The 18,349-nt window shown below is 40.5% G+C and overlaps 1 protein-coding gene across 6 annotated transcripts in view; it reads right to left on the bottom strand.

Moving 5' to 3' along the window:
- LOC140732326 (partitioning defective 3 homolog) overlaps positions 1–18,349 on the bottom strand; it is an 838,958-nt gene that overhangs the window by 241,331 nt on the left and 579,278 nt on the right. For all 6 annotated transcript variants that reach the window (XM_073054817.1, XM_073054816.1, XM_073054819.1 and 3 more), the window contains one exon: positions 3,807–3,990. In XM_073054817.1, the coding sequence (XP_072910918.1) occupies positions 3,807–3,990 (184 nt within the window). The remainder of the gene's footprint in view (positions 1–3,806; positions 3,991–18,349) is intronic.

Raw genomic sequence — 18,349 nt, forward strand, 5'->3', positions numbered from 1 at the left:
AAGGGTACAATATCTGGATTGCTGCCTGTGCCACACACTATGATTTGGCAGATGTATGCGCGGCTGAGGAATTGGTGAAGGGGCATGGTTTCAGATTTCTGGATTATTGGCCTCTTCTGGGTAAGGTATGGAACTGTACAAAAATGACAGGTTACACCTAAACTCATGGGGAACCAATATCTTTGCAAGTAGGTTTGCTAGAGCTGTTTGGGAGAGATTAAACTAATTTGGCAGGAAATGGGAACTGGAGTGATAGGGCTGAGGGTGAGACAGCTGGTTTACAAGCAGAAGCACTGTGCAGTGAGACTGTGAGGAAGGACAGGCAGAATTGCTGTCAATGGACTGAGTAAAAGTGGAACAGGGACCAAAATCTAAAAGGGTGATGAATGCAGGACTGAAGGTATTATATTTCAATGCACACAGCACACAGAAAAAGGTAGACGATCTTATAGCGCAGTTGGAGATTGGCAGTGTGATGTTCTGAACATCTCCAAGTCATGGCTGAAAGATGAACATCTTTGGGAGTTTAACATCCAAGGATATACACTGCATTGAAAAGACAGGTAGGTAGGCAAACGAGGGTGGAATGATTCTTGATTAAAAATATAATCAAAGCCTTAGAAAGGCAGGATCAGAAGATGTAAAATTAAGACCCTGATGGAAGTTATAAACAGGCTTCCAAATAGTAGCTGGGATGTGGAATATAAATTTCAATGGGAAATAGAAAAGGCACGTAAAAAGGGCAATGTTATGATAGTCATGGGGGATTTCAGTATGCAGGTAGATTGGTGCTGGATCCCAGTAGAGGGAGTTTGTATAAGATGGCTTTTTGGAGCAGTTTGTGATTGAGGCCACCAGGGAAAATGAAATTCTGGATTAGGTGTTTTGCAATGAACTGGATTAAATTAGGGAGTTTAAGGTAAAGGAGTTTCTTTAGCCACAGCATGATTATTCTGGAATTCATTGTTACAGATGACTGGGGAGAATAGTCATTAGGTATATTTTAAGTGGAAGTTGATAATTTCTTAATTAGTCAGGGCGTAAAAGGTTATGGGGAGAAGACAGGAGAATGCGGTTGAGAGGAATAATGAATCAGACATGATGGAATGGTGGAGCAGACTATATGGGCAAGATGGACTAATTCTGCTCCTTATGGTCTTTTGGAAGCAGCTGACAACGTTCATTCCCTAGGTTAATCAATTTAACAATTAGCTCCAGAGGATGCTTAACAGTGGCAGTATCCTCCAGGGAAATGGGAGAGAGTGGAAAAGGATATCAAGATACTGGAGAGACTGCATTTGGAATATTGTGTTACATTTTGGTCACCCCACTATAGGACAGATGCCATTAAGATGGAAAGAATACAAAGGAATTTATACCACGGTTGCCAGGACTTAAGGGATTAAGTTATGGAGATAACTTGAGCAGGTTATAACATTTCTCATTGTGTGTAGGAAAATGATGGAGGTGCATACGTAGGATCAGTGGACACCGACCTTCTCTCAGAGTTGAGGTATCAAGAATTAAAGGACAGAGGTTTAGGGTGAAAGGGGAGAGATTTAATAGGAACCTGATAGGCAGTTTCTTCACCCAGAAGGACTTCAGTTTATTGAACGAGATGCCAAAATAAGTGGTTGCGGCAGGATCATTAACACTACTTAAAACATAATTGGATAGGTACAGTGATAGTAAAGGCTTGCAGGGATATGGGCCAAGTAAGTTCAAATGGGTCTAGCTCACATGGGAATATTGGTCAGTACGCACTAGTAGGGCCGAAGGGCCCATTTCCATGCTGTACGACTCTTTAAGTGATCCATTTCTTCAATGGAGAATAAAAATACAAAAATATGCAACCTGGTTCATGAAGTAATGCTTACAGTGATTAGATGACTAGAAGAAACAAATCTAAATGCATTAAGAATATACAGTGTGGGTTAGGCATCAATAAATCACTTAGAAATGCTTGAAATGACCTCACACAGATAGAAAATTTAGAATTCGTGCAAGTCTGCACTGACATATGAATGCTTGCTTCACAGCTGGACTTACAGGAATTCAAGCTTTCTTCATATCACAATTTAAGGTGACGCAAGATGTGGGATATGAAGTTTATTTATTCTTTACTGAATTGACGTACCTCTGCAAATGCAGCAGAGCTGAAAGGTTTTTAAAAATCATCCACAAGCTACTGCAATTACATAGACTTCAATAAGACCTGTCACAGTCGACATACTTCAACTTAAGATCAAACTTTTTATGGTCAGTTCTTGAAAAATGTATTCAAGACAAAATTTACTAAGGAATTTCATCTTCCAGTTCTCAGTGGGTGAAAACTGATTTTATGCATAATATATATAAGATTTTGACTATATCCACAAAAGTCTAGATTCCACCTTAGTTGTACTCTACACATGCAATCTGCTGAGGAATGGACATTTTTTTCACATAATTTATGCACTGGGAAATGTAAGTATTGCAACAGAACTGGCTGTGTCCTGAAAAAGTGAATACATCTTTCACATATTTAAATTAATGGTGAATGAAGTTTCATCTGAATTTCTGAGCTCTGAAGTTTTTATTGCCAACTGCTTGATGAGAAAAGAATTTCTTTCACACATAGTATGAAACTGTTGTGAAGGAATTGAAATTAACAATGTCAAGAGTTATGTTCTCCAGTCTCAAGGCAATCATCTTTTATTCACCCATCTTATAATGCATTGCCTTGCCTGCTTCATTGTAGAGGGTTACATTGCTCTTGTGGTTGAAGGGTAGTTTTAAGCCCGACATCATGAGCTGAAAACATTTATGTGACAGCACTGACTTACTGGGCCACGGTCTCAAATCAGCAAGTCAACAAGGTGGGGGTATCCATCAAGTGTGCTATTATGACACACTAGTGCATCAATATGCTGTTCTGGCACAACCTAATTGGCCTTTACTAGGTGCTTTAGAGTTATTAAAAACATTTTTAAAATACTATATTGCTTGTGGAATCACGTACCCAAATTAGCAAGAAATGTCTAAAGGGAAATTAACTAACTCTGCTCGAGACAGCCATGATATATAACTCAACCTCATATATAATTGCTTAAAAAATTTAATAGACATGGCTACATGACAATTGATGTAAAATTCAACCTAATAATATTGGTTGAATGGTCGACAAAAGTCAGAAATGACACTTGTGAGCTGATTTGTAATATGCATAGAATTCCACACATTATAGTGCAATAAAAATGATAATTAACAAATTATAAAGAAAAACACGTAGCTTAAAATCTCTCATCATGGCTTCAAAATCAAATGTTAATGAAAGTGTTATGGAAAGCTGCAGGGGCTGTGGTCACAATCCCCGTTATCCAGATAGCCTGTGCTGATTTTGCCAATTTGGGTAATTAGATGAGAACAATGCTGGCAGATTGTGTTACAGACCAATGTGGGTGAAGAAATGGAATGGTGAAACAAACAATCTATAATAGTTAGCATTATGTGTTTCTGATCTCCATCCTGTGGCTCCTGAAGCTGGCACAGAGCAAGGAGATCACAGTTACTATAGATGAACTCAGCTTTGGCATTTTCATAGACAAATTTCCAAGAAATCACTGATGACTGCTCAAGTCTGAACTGGTGTTTCGATACCTGTTTACAAAAAATTGGACTGATTGTGGAGTGGCAGACGACTGTAGTATCACAAGAGCCACTGGCCTACATGGTGAGCTTCCATGCTCACTATTTTAGTTTGCAAATCATTATTCAAACATACAACATAAGTAAAATAGTCTGCAGGAAAATAACACTTCACTTACCCATCTGTTTTATCTTTATCAGGTTCTTTCACCCAAAGACCAGAAGTGACAAAATTCATTTCTTGATGGTATCCCATAGATGACTGATTAGACAGTCGAGGAAGATTGCCAGGTGGTCTGTCATCCTCGATAATAACTATGTCATCTTGGGTCATGTTCACTGTTGGGGACATTTGGCAGTTACCTGGTTATAGAAATTTATGAGTTTTAGCACACAAATTATAAAATAAAACTTTAAGCACTTTTATATTATACAATGCACAATTATTTAATTTTCCATTTATTCTTCATTCCTGTCACATTTCCCTTGCATGTGAAAACCCCAGTGTCCTAGTTAAGAATAAGAATGTTCTTTATATTTTTGGTACTGAATCTCATTTGCTCGTTCGACTATCAGTATGAATTTTCTTTCAATGAATGAATTGCAAATGCCTACCACAGTTTGAAAACATTAAAGTATTAATGAAGGCATAGCTGCACATATTTTGTACTAGAGTTTTGATCTTGTCTACGGCGTTGGGAGGGAGAGCTGTGGAACAGCAGCTGGACATTTTTCCATGGGGAGGGAAAAAGAAGCGAAAAGTTATGAGCTGGGGTGCACTGAAAGGAAGACAGGTGATCCAAAAGACCATCAAACATTTACTTACAATGGAGTCAAAAGCAACAACATCAGAGAGCCAGAGGGAGCTGATATGCTCATTTAGTTTTTTGAAATGCTGCAGTTTGAGGGAATTGGGAAGGTGAAGAGAAAGGCAAGATAAAAGTGAAATAAAGGAAGTACCAAACATGGAACTTAATGAATCCAAAATTTTACATTTCACTGCTATCAAGGTAGAATCTGAACATGTTTCCAGAACAATAGCTAGACTATTAAATACTTCAACCCTGCTTTCAACATACTTAATTCCTTCAATATGTTTAAATACCATTAACATACCATAGATTAAACAGTCCTTGCAATTTTTTTTGAGATACATCATGGTAACAGGCTGTTCCAACTCACTGAGCCTATGCCATCCAATTACACCGATGTGTTTAATTAACCAACTAACCCACAAGTCTTTGGGATCTGAGAGAAAACCAGAGGACCTGCAGGAAACCCACACAGTCACAGGGTGAACATACAAACTCCTGAGAGGCAGCAGCGGGAACTGGACCCGGATTGCTGGTGCTGTAAAGAATTATGCTAACCGCTATTCTACCAGTACTGCCATATATTTTCATGTTGCAAGTAGTAAAAATGGTATCAGCATTGCAATGAGATGGCGGGGGAGAGGAGCCTTACAAGCTAATGCTTGACCAAAAATTTTCTCAACTTCCCATTCAATCAAAACAATAAAACTAAATGAAAAAAAATTATTAATTTTATAATTAATCAGTAATGAAAAATTTACATCAAATTATAGAAAGAAATTGAGTCTGTCACCAGGAAGTGGTTATAGATGGTGAACAAAACACAGTTACTGATTATGTCATCCTTTAAAAAGATTGAACTCATGCTTCAGGGTGTAATGGTGCACAGGGGTCATTGGCATTGGACAATATTACCAGGTCTCAGGCGCTGAGCTGTAGAGGGAGAGTAGGTAGACGAGGACACCATTCCTTGAAGAGTATGAAGTTGAAGTATGACCTTACAGAGATGTATAAAAACATGAGGGAAATAGTTAGGCTGAAGGCATTCAGTCTTCTCAGTGAAGGGGAATCAAAAACCTGAGGGTATGCATTTAAGGTGAGTTTTAAAATGGACCTGGGGGGGGCAACTTCTTCACAGAGAGGGTGGTTTGTTTATGGAATGAGCTGACAGAGGAAGACACTTGGATGTTTACGTGGATAGGAAAGGTTGAGAGGGATTAAATGACAAATGCAGGTGGATCGAACATAGATGAGCATCTTGGTTGGCAGGGAGAAGTTGGGGCAAAGAGCCTATTCCCACGCTTTCTACACTACAACTCTCAGACACAGAACTCTCTTTTCGGGGCTGAAGTTCAAATTCTGCTACAGGTACTTAGGAATTTAAATACAAGTTGACATTTAAATTTCAAAATAATCAGCAAATTTTGACAATTATCAATTTCTAAAGCAAAAGCCAACACACTCTTGGGAAAAAAGACTAATTCATGAATATCTTTAACTGGTCTGATTTACAGTACATGCAACTCCAGACCACAGTAATGTGCTTGACACTTTGCTGAAATGGCAACTTTAGTCATTCAGATCAGGGGTAAGTAGTGAGGTCAATGATGGTCACGTCAAATTAACTATTAAGTGCTCATAAAATTGACTAAAATTATTAAATGATAATATTAACAATAATAATTTAAATTATTAAACCTCTCACCACTACGGGCTGAAGTTCCCACTTGCTTCAAAAAGGCAACAATTATACCAGTGCCTAAGAAGAATTACGTGAGCTGCCTTAATGACTATCGCCCAATAGCACTCGCATCTACAGTGATGAAATACTTCGAGAGGTTGGTCATGACTAGACTGAACTCCTGCCTCAGCAAGGACCTGGACCCATTGCAATTTGTCTATCGGCAGAATAGGTGAACGGCAGATGCAATCTCAATGGCTGTCCTCGCGGCTTTAGACCACCTGGACAACGCAAGCACCTACGTCAGTATGCTGTTCATCAACTATAGCTCAGCATTTAATACCATCATTCCCACAATCCTGATTGAGAAGTTGCAGAAGCTGGGCCTCTGTACCTCCCTCTGCAATTGGATCCTCAAGTTCCTAACTGGAAGACCACAATCTGTATGGATTGGTGATAACATCTCCTCCTCACTGACGATTAACACTGACTGGCACACCTCAGGGGTGTGTGCTTAGTCCACTGCTCTACTCTCTCTATACCCATGAGTGTGTGGCTAGGCATAGCTCAAATACCATCTATAAATTTGCTGATGATACAACCATTTTTGGTAGAAACTCAGGTGGTGATGAGAGGGCATACAGGAGTAAGATATGCCAACTAGTGGAGTGGTGCTGCAGCAACAACCTGGCAATCAATGTAAGATGAAAGAGCTGAGTGTGGACTTCAGGAAGGGTAAGATGAAGGAACACATACCAATCCTCATAGAGAGATCAGAAGTGGAGAGAGTGAACAGTTTCAAGTTCCTTGGTGTCAAGATCTCTAAGGATCTAACCTGGTCCCAACATATTGATGCAGTTATAAAAAAGGCAATACTTTATTAGCAGTTTGAAGAGATATGGTATGTCAACAAATACACTCAAAAACTTCTATAGATGTACTGTGGAGAGCATTCTGACAGGCTGCATCACTGGCTGGTATGGGGGGTGGGGGTGGTGGGCTACTGCACAGGACCAAAAGAAGCTGCAGTAGGTTGTAAATTTAGTTGGCTCCATCTTAGGTACTAGGCAACAAAGTACCCAGGACATCTTCAAGGAGTGGAGGCTCAAGAAGGTAGCATCCATTATTAAGGACCTCTAGCACCCAGGACATGCCCTTTCCTCACTGTTACCATCAGGTAGGAGGTACAGAAGCCTGAAGGCACACACTCAGCGATTCAGGAACAGCTTCTTCCCCTCTGCCATCCAATTCCTAAATGGACACTGAACCCTTGGACACTACCTCACATTTTTATATGTATTTCAGTTTTTTGCATGATTTTTAACCATATAACAATTACAGCCCTTCTAGTCTGTGCCAACGCTTACACTCACCTAGTCCCACTAGCCCGCACTCAGCCCATAACCCTCCACTCCTTTCCTGTCCATATACCTATCCAATTTTTTTTTAAATGACAATACCGAACTTACCTCTACCACTTCTACTGGAAGCTCATTCCACACAGCTACCACTCTCTGAGTAAAGAAATTCCCCCTCATGTTACCCTTAAACTTTTGCTCCCTAACTCTCAAATCATGTCCTCTTGTTTGAATCTCCCCTACTCTCAATGAAAAAAGCCTATCCACATCAACTCGATCTATCCCCCTCATTATTTTAAATACCTCTATCAAGTCCCCCCCAACCTTTTACGCTCCAAAGAATAAAGACCTAACTTGTTCAGGCTTTCCCTGTAACCTAGGTGCTGAAACCCAGGTAACATTCTAGTAAATCTTCTCTGTACTCTCTCTATTTTGTTGACATCTTTCCTATAATTCGGTGACCAGAACTGTACACAATACTCCAAATTTGGCCTTACCAATGCCTTGTACAATTTTAACATTATATCCCAACTCCTATACTCAATGCTCTGATTTATAAAGGCCAGCATATCAAAAGCTTTCTTCACCACCCTATCCACATGAGATTCTGCCTTCAGGGAACAATGCACCATTATTCCTAGATCACTCTGTTCTACTGCATTCTTCAATACCCTACCATTTACCATGTATGTCCTATTTGGATTATTCCTACCAAAATGTAGCACCTCACACTTATCAGCATTAAACTCCATCTGCCATCGTTCAGCCCACTCTTCTAACTGGCCTAAATCTCTCTGCAAGCTTTAAAAACCTACTTCATTATCCACAATGCCACCTACCTTAGTATCATCTGCATACTTACTAATCCAATTTACCACCCCATCATCCAGATCATTAATGTATATGACAAACAACATTGGATCCAGTACAGATCCCTGAGGCACACCACTAGTCACCGGCCTCCAACATGACAAACAGTTATCCACCACTACTCTCTGGCATCTCCCATCCAGCCACTGTTGAATCCATTTTACTACTTCAATATTAATACCTAACAATTGAACCTTCCTAACTAACGGAACCTTGTCAAAGGCCTTACTGAAGTCCATATAGACAACATCCACTGCTTTACCCTCGTCAACTTTCCTCGTAACCTCTTCAAAAAATTCAATAAGATTTGTCAAACATGACCTTCCACGCACAAATCCATGCTGACTATTCCTAATCAGACACTGTCTATCCAGATAATTATATATACCATCTCTAAGAATATTTTCCATTAATTTACCCACCACTGACATCAAACTGACAGGCCTATAATTGCTAGGTTTACTCTTAGAACCCTTTTTAAACAATGGAACAACATGAGCAATACACCAATCCTCCGGCACCATCCCCGTTTCTAATGACATTTGAAATATTTCTGTCAGAGCCCCTGCTATTTCTACACCAACTTCCCTCAAGGTCCTAGGGAATATCCTGTCAGGACCCAGAGATTTATCCACTTTTATATTCCTTAAAAGCACCAATACTTCTTCCTCTTTAATTGTCATAGTTTCCATAACTTCCCTACTTGTTTCCCTTACCTTACACAATTCAAAATCCTTCTCCTTAGTGAATACCGAAGAAAATAAATTTTTCAAAATCTCTCCCATCTCTTTCGGCTCTACACATAGCTGTCCACTCTGATTCTCTAAGGGACCAATTTTATCCCTCACTATCCTTTTGCTATTAATATAACTGTAGAAACCCTTCGGATTTATTTTCACCTTACTTGCCAAAGCAGCCTCATATCTTCTTTTAGCTTTTCTAATTTCTTTCTTAAGATTCTTGTTACATTCTTTATATTCCTCGAGCACCTCATTTACTCCATGCTGCCTATATTTATTGTAGATCTCCCTCTTTTTCCGAACTGTTTCCAATATCCCTTGAAAACCATGGCGCTCTCAAACTTTTAACCTTTCCTTTCAACCTAACAGGAACATAAAGATTCTGTACCCTCAAAATTTCACCTTTAAATGACCTCCATTTCTCTATTACATCCTTCATATAAAACAAATTGTTCCAATCCACTCCTTCTAAATTCTTTCGCATCTCCTCATAGTTAGACTTTCTCCAATCAGAAATCTCAACCCTGGGGCCAGTCCTATCCTTCTCCATAATTATATTGAAACTAATGGTATTGTGATCACTGGACCCGAAGTGCTCCCCAACACATACATCCGTCACCTGACCTATCTCCTTCCCTAACATGAGATTCAACACTGCCCCTTCTCTAGTCGGTACCTCTATGTATTGCTGCAAAAAACTATCCTGCACACATTTTACAAACTCCAAACCATCCAGCCCTTTCACAGAATGGGCTTCCCAGTCTAAGTGTGGAAAATTAAAATCTCCCATAATCACAAACTTGTGCTTACTACAAATATCTGCTATCTCCTTACAAATTTGCTCCTCCAATTCTTGCTCCCCATTCAGTGGTCTATAATACACCCCTGTAAGTGTTACTACACCATTCCCATTCCTCAATTCCACCCAAATAGACGAGCCTTCTAATCTATCCTGCCAAAGCAGCGCTGTAATATTTTCTCTGACAAGCAATGCAACACCTCCTCCTCTTGCCCCTCCGATTCTATCACACCTGAAGCAACGAAATCCAGGAATATTTAGTTGCCAATCACACCTCTCCTGCAACCATGTTTCACTAGTAGCTACAACATCATATTTCCAGGTATCAATCCATGCTCTAAGCTCATCCACCTTTCTTACAATGCTCCTAGCATTAAAATAGATGCATTTAAGAAACTCTCCACCTCTTCCTCTCTGTTTATCCCTAACGATGCGATCAACTTTATTATCTTTTTCTTCCTTCTCTCCTACATCTTCGGTCTGAGCGCTCCCCTTCTCTATCACCTGCCTATCTTCCCTCACACGCTGTCTACTAGCTTTCTCTATTTGTGAACTAACCTCCTCTCCCCTAGTCTCTTCAAATTGATTCCCACCCCCCAACCATTCTAGTTTAAAGTCTCCCCAGTAGCCTTAGCAAATCTCCCCGCCAGGATATTGGCCCCCCGGGATTCAAGTGTAACCCGTCCTTTTTGTACAGGTCACACCTGCCCCAAAAGACATCCCAATGATCCAGAAACTTGAATCCCTGCCCCCTGCTCCAATCCCTCAGCCATGCATTTATCCTCCACCTCATTCCATTCCTACTCTCACTGTCGTGTGGCACAGGCAGTAATCCTGAGATTACTACCTTTGTGGTCCTTCTTCTCAACTGCCTTCCTAACTCCCTATATTCTCCTTTAACGACCGCTTCCCTTTTCCTACCTATGCCATTGGTACCAATATGTACCACGACCTCTGGCTCCTTACCCTCCCACTTCAGGATATCTTGGAGGCGATCAGAAACATCCCGAACCCTGGCACCAGGGAGGCAAACTACCATCCAGGTCTCCTGATCGCATCCACAGAATCGCCTATCTGACCCCCTAACTATCGAGCCCCGTATTACTACTACCTTCCTCTTCCTTTCCCCACCCTTTTGAGCTACAGGGCCGGACTCTGTTGCTTCCCCCAGGTAGGCTGTCCCCCCCCCCCAACAGTACTCAAACAGGAGTACTTATTGTCAAGGGGTACAGCCACTGGGGTACTCTCTAGTTCCTGACTCTTACCCTTCCCCCTCCTAACCGTGACCCACCTGTCTGTCTCCCGTGGTCCCGGTGTGACCACCTGCCTGTAACTCCTCACTCTCCCTGACCAGACGAAGGTCATTGAGCTGCAGCTCCATATCCCTAACACGGTCCCTCAGGAGCTGCAGCTCAGCACAGCTGGCACAGATATGGACGTCTGGGAGGCTCGGAGACTCCAGGACCTCCCACATCCGACACCGAGAGCAACAAGCTGCCCTCACACTCATACTTCGTCTTTCCTCAAATAACAGGAAAAACTGAAACCTAAACCTACCTTGCCTTGCCCGCTTCTGCCTAAACCCGTTGAGCCCAAGCCCTTAAGCCTTCACTCTGCTCCTGGCTCACTCCACTGCCCACAAACGACGCTGCCCGCTGTATAAGGCTGTGTCTATTTAATCTATTTAATATACATATACTGTATAAAGTCTACCGAATAAGATTTACTTTTTTTTCTTCTATATTATGTATTGCATTGAACTGCGGCTACTAAGTTAACAAATTTCACGTCACATGCCAGTGATAATAAACCTGATTCTGATTATCACAGTCCATCATGGGTAAAGATCTCCCCATCACTGAGCGCATCTGTATAAAACGCTGTCGCAGGAAAACAGCATCCATCATCAGGAACCTCCACCACCCCGGACATGCTGTCTCCTCACTGTTACCATCAGAAAGAAGGTACAGCAACCTCAGGTCTTGCACCACCAGGTTCAGGAACATCCCTCAACATCAGGGTCTTGAACTAAAGGGCATAACTTCACTCAAGTTCACTTGCCCCATCATTGAAATGTTCCCACAGCCTATGCACTCATTTTCAAGGACTCTTCTCTCAAGTTCTTGATATTTATTGTCACTTTATTTATTATTATTATTATTATTTCTTTCTTTTTGTATTTGCACTGTTGTCTTTTGCACTCTGGTTGATGCAATCTTCCATTGATTCTATTATGATCATTATTCTATTATTGAGTATGCACGCAAGAAAATGGATTGCAGGGCTGCAGATGGTGACATATATGTACTTTGATAATAAATCTGCAGTGAATTTTTCAACTTTTTTTAAAAAAATTGCAACAACCAATTTATGTCCATTTGGTTTGGTGAGTTAAAAAGTAGGCACTCAAATCAGCAGACTCTGTCCAAATTCAAACCAATTAACAGTTTAAATGACCAACATGTGGAGAAATGCTTTTTCTCTTCCCTCCTCAACAGATGTGAAGTGAAAGGAATCAGAGAGACAAACATGTTGAATCCATACAGAGATCAATTATTCTAGACACAATACTATTCCCTTAGAAAAAACATTATTTACTTAATGACAACCTGCCTACTGGGTACAGGGGAAAACACCATTTTGGGCAATACTCAGATTTGATCCCTGCACTAAAGAACAAAAGTTATATTATGTCAGTGGAATGGTTCGTATTGTAGAGAATGTATTTCAATGTTGACTTTAAATGTCTGTTCTCGCCTGCCATGTTAAGATTGATTGCATGTAATAAGCAGGTGATGTTCTGAATGAAATGCCAATGTCCCTGCATAATACATATTACATCAAAATAAAATGGATGGAGTTGATTCATGTTTTTGAAAACTCAATTTATTCATTGACATAGTATTCATAAACGGCTCACTTTAATACGCTCATAACCTAACAGTTTTTTTTATTTTAACCGTTTTCAGAAGGAACTTGATATCTATGGGGGCTGGGTGAGAGTAATGACACAACAGGAGTAATTTGCCAGCATTCAAAAATCCATTGGGCTGGAGCCAGGTTTAAATCGATGCCCAAGTCTGTAATGTCAAAGTAAATCTACTTGCTCCGGTCTAAATAGGGAAATTGGTTTATCATTGCCACATGTACTCGGGTACAATGAAAAATAGTGAGGTAGTAGGCCTCCTTAGTCTTGATAGACCATGGATTTGCACCTTGGAAAGTTTCCAGGGCGCAAGCCTGGGCAAGGTTTTGTTTTATGGAAGACCAGCAGTTGACCCAAGTTGCAAGTCTCCCCTCTCCACGTCACCAACGTTATTCAAGGGAAGGGCATTAGGACCCATACAGCTTGGCACCGGTGTCGTCGCAGAGCAATGTGTGGTTAAGTGCCTTGCTCAAGGACACACACGTAGCCTCAGCCAAGACTCAAACTAGCAACCTTCAGATAACTAGACGAATGCCTTAACCACTTGGCCATATGCCAATACAGCGTAGTACAAGGTAAAGAATAACAGAGTGCACAATTACAGAGAAAGTCCTGTGCAGGTAAACAATAAGGTGCAAGGTCATGATGAGGTGAACTGTGAGGACAAGGGTCCAACTAGTCAACAAATGTCAATGGACAAACCCTCCCCCACACACCCCAACTGATTTGGCACTTCTTATACAAGCAATGTAATGGCATTTCCCTGTGACCCAATGCTTTAAAGCCCACTGGGTTATTGTACATTACATGAGCATAGCACAAACATGAACATGGCATACTGGACTTCATCAGTCAGAGCATTATGATAGAAGTCGGGACGGATAAGATGTGAGGAATGTGGGTGCAGTCTCTAATGGGTAGTTGACATCAGTATTTACCAAGGAGAAAGACATGGAGAAGAGGGAGATCAGTGCCTGGATGTTGTATAAGACACTGGTGAGACCACATGTGGAATATTGTGTCTGGTTTTGGCCATCCTGCTGTAGGAAAGATGCTATGAAACAAGAAAAAGTGCTTAAGAGATTTACCCTCATGTACCTGATGGGACCAGGGCACTTGGTCAGAAAGTGAAGAGACTGTGAGGAAGGTAGATGTTGGGGCCAGCAAAAACAGGCAGGAGAAAAGTAATAGATACAATGGGATGGATAGTTTGTAATGTGCATATTTTAATGCTAGGAGTATTATGGGTAAAGTTGAGGAACTTAGAGCATGGGTCCGTACGTGGAACGACAATGTTGTGGTCATTACAGAGACTTGATTGAGAGAGGGACAGGAATGGGTGCTTAATGTCCCAGGATGTTTTGATGTTTCAGAAAAGATAGAGAGGGAGCCAAAAGAGGTGGGGGAGTTGCACTACTAATCAGGAACAATTTTACAGTTGCACTCAGATAGGACATAATGGAGAGTTTGTCCACTAAGCCTATATGGGTAGAACTCAAAAATATGGAGGGTGCAGGATGGGGTTGCACTACAGACTGCCCAATAGCCACTGGGACTTTAAAGAACAAATATGTAGGGAGATGAGGGAAAGATGTAAAAACAAAAGGGTGTTGTCATGTAGGATTTCAACTTCCCTAATATAAACTGGGACTTTAATACTAAAGGTTTAGATAGGGTAGAACTTATACGGTGCATCCAGGAGGGTTTCTTAAATGTAGATAGTCCAACAAGAGGAGGGGCTGTATTGGACCTAGTGTTAGGTAATGATTCTGGACTGGTGACTGACCTTTCAATGGGAGAACAGTTAGGGAACAGTGACCACAGCTCAAGTTTTAAGTTAACTATAGATAAGAATAAGTATGGACCTTGCATGAGAGTATTAAATTGGAGCAGGGCAAATTACAAGAGCATTAGGTAGAAACTAGGGAGAATTAATTGTGAACAACTATTTTTGGGCAAGTCCACATCTGACATCTGGAGGGTCCTTCGGGACCAACTGTGCAGAGATCAGGACAGATATGTTCTCGCAAGAAGGTGGGCAAAGATGGCAAGATAAGACAACGCTGGATGTCAAGAGAGGTGATGAATTTAGTGAAGAAAAAAGGAAAGCTTGGGAAGCCTAGAATCCAACAGAGCCCTTGAGGATTATAAAGAAGCCAGAAAAGTATTCAACAAAGGAATTAGGAAAACTGGGAGAGGCCATGAAAAGTCCTTAAAGAGTAAGATTAAAGAGAATCCCTAAGCATTCTATACATACATACATCAAGAGCAAGAATATTACTAGTTGGGAGGGTAAGCCCACTAAAGGATGAATGAGGAACATTTCTTTGCATGCAGAGGATGAGAGTGTGGTCCTTAATGAGTACTCTACATCGGTATTTACCAAGTAGTAGGATTAGGAGAATAGGGAGAGCCGTGCCAAGTGTATTGATATGTTGCGACAATTCAAGGTAACGAAGGAGGTAATGTCTGGTCTGTTAAGGTGCATTATGGTGGCTAAGTCCCAAGGTTATGGAGAGAAGAAAAAGAAGAGGTTACCAGGGTTTTGACCAATATCTTTGTGTCCTCTCTGGCCAGAGGTGAGGTGCTAGAGGTTTGGTGAGTAATTAATGTTGTTCCATTAATCAAGAAGGGAACCAGGGATAATGCTGGAAACTGAAAACCAGTGATTCTCATATCAGTGGAAGAAAAATTACTGGAGAGAATTCTTAGAAACCAGATTTACGAGCATTTAGAAAACCATGGCCTAATTAGGGAGTGCCAGCATGGCTTTCTGTGGGGCAAGTCGTGTCTTACTAACTTGATTTGAGTTTTTTGACATAGTTACGATGATAATTGATGAAAGTAGAATTGTGGGTGTTATCTACAAGAATTTTAGTAAGGCCCCACATAGAAGGCTCATCAGAAGATTAAGATGCATGGGATCCAAGGTGAATTGGCAGTTTGGATTCAGAACTGGCTTGCCCATAGAGGCAAAGGGTAGTGGTCGGAGAGAGCTGGAGGTCTGTGATCAGTTGTGTTCCGCAAGCTCTGTACTAGGAGCTCTGTTGTTTGTGATGTATATAAATGACCTCGCTGAAGATGGCTAGGTTAGTAAGTTTGTAAATGATACGAAGATCGGTAGAGTTGTGGCTAGCACAGAAGATTGGCAAACAATACAATGGGATATAGATGTAGAAATGGCAGATGGAGTTTAACCAGGCCATATGTGAGTGGTGACCTTAGCAGGTCTAAAGTAAAAAGACAGTACACTGTTAAGGGCAAGATCCTTAGCAGTGTTGATGAACAAAAGGATTTTGGGGACCAAGTTCATAGCTCCTTGAAAGTGGCAAACAGGTTCATAGGGTGATTAGGAAGGCCTATGCTTGCCTTTATTAGCCAAGGCATTTGGTTCAAAAGTCAGAAAGTTATGATGCAGCTTTATAAAACTCTAGTTAGGTCGCATTTGGAGTATTGCAGACAGTTCTGGTTGCCCGTTTGTAGGAGGGACGTCAAGACTTTGTAGAGGATACTGTAGAGGTTTACCAGGATGTTGCTGGATACAGCCCAGACCTTCGCAGGTAAAGCCCTCCCATCATCGTGAACACTTACATGAAACACGATCACAGGAAAGCGTTATCCATCATCAGGGACCCCCACCACCCAGGATATGCTCTCTCCTTGCTGCTGCTATCAGGACGGTGATACAGGAGCCTCAAGACTCCCACCACCGGCTTCAGCAACAGTTACTACCCATCAACCATCAGACTCTTGAACCAAAGGGATAAATTCAGTCAAATACCCTTGCCCATCATTGAAATATTCCCACAGCCTATGGACTCATTTTCAGGGACTCTTCATCTCATGTTCTTGATATCTGGTTATTTATTTATCATTATTTCTTTCTTTTTGCATTTTCACAGTTTGTTGTCTTTTGCACACTGGTTGAACGCCCAATTTGGTATGGTCTTTCATTGATTCTTTTATGGACATAATTCTATGATTTTATTCAGTATGCCTGCAAGAAAATGAATCTCAGAATTTTATATGTGACATATAAGTACTTTGATAATAAATTTACTTTGATATTTGATAGGTTGGACAAACTCGTGTTTTCTTTTCTATAGCAGCAGATGCTAGGGGAGATCTGATAGAGGTTTATAAGATTATGATGGGCATAGATTGAGCAGACAGACAATATCTTTTTCCAAGCATTGAAATGTCTTGCACCAGAGGGTATAAATTTAAGGTGAGAGGGGTAACTTCAAAAGAGATATGAATGCCAAGTGTTTTACATTGAGAGTGGTGGGCGTCTGAAAGAGACAAATACATTAGGGACCTTTAAGAGATGTCTAGATAGGCACATAAATGTGCAGAAAGTGGAGGGATATGGCCACTACCCTTCCTGCTGCTGCCTGTTCTGCTTAATGGACTTGCTTATTCTAATGCCGATGATTTCTTTAAATTTCTCATTAGTTAGACAGCTCTATGGGATGCACCCCACTGCAAAACTTGTTCACAACCACCTAAGAAGCAGAAGCAAATCTCTTCTCAGGTATCGTAGTTCCCCTTCAGGTCAGATGCAACCTGCTCCTCTTGTTCCGTTGATTTCATTCAACTATTCATTTCCAAGAGCAGATTACAATCTCACGAACACGTTAGCAGAACATGAACCTTTTTTAACTATCACCTAGGAGCCTGCAGGTTGGAATGCAATTTAGCAGCTCCATGTTATTCCTTATATGCATAAAATAAAGATCTCTGGTTTATTTTTTGCATGCTCTCCAAAGAAAGTGAGATAAGTGCATGATAAAATTTAATGTTGTTGATTATAGGACCAGTAAATGGAAAATTAATTTATGCTGAAAAAACTGTCATCACTATTCACTGTTGTCGTAACCTAATCCAGGCAAAAAAAAAAGAGCTCCTTAAATTCTTGTCTTGTGTATAACCCCAACTTTCTTTCCTCTAATATTGTCTATTGTACCTTGTTACAACCTTGGGCTAAAACTCAAATATTTCCTCCTTTAACCATATTGCACTCATTGTCCTCAATGCACAGCTCAAAATGTACTCCTTGTCCAAATGGTGTCAAATTTTGTTCAATAATCTCTCCTGTGAAGAATTGTATTACATTTTTGTCTTGAAGAGACAATAAAAGTATAAGTTGTAATTTTTAGCAAATAGAAAACATCTTAATTTGGCATATTCAGGATTGGTTTATCTGAAAATGATAATTCCTTTTAAAAGGCTTCAAGATATTCAAAGTCACGTTACTAAATAAATCAGAGACTTCACTTTAATTTTAATAAATGCTTTCCAGGAGGGGAGGTGAAGAAAATTAATTGGGCAGACTGAGGAAATGAATCCATATTAATCAAGTACAATAGAGTTTAAAAACATTTCCCAGTTGTTCACTTACTAAGTATTGTAATGACCAAGATTTAGAATGCAAGTCTCCTCTTGGGTACCACTGCATGGTGAACAATTATTTTTTTTTAAATCTGTTCACAGGATATGGATGTCACTGGCATTGTTGGCATTTATTGTCCATTCC

The sequence above is a fragment of the Hemitrygon akajei genome, chromosome 8 (assembly GCF_048418815.1).
Source record: "Hemitrygon akajei chromosome 8, sHemAka1.3, whole genome shotgun sequence".
NCBI lineage: Eukaryota > Metazoa > Chordata > Chondrichthyes > Myliobatiformes > Dasyatidae > Hemitrygon > Hemitrygon akajei.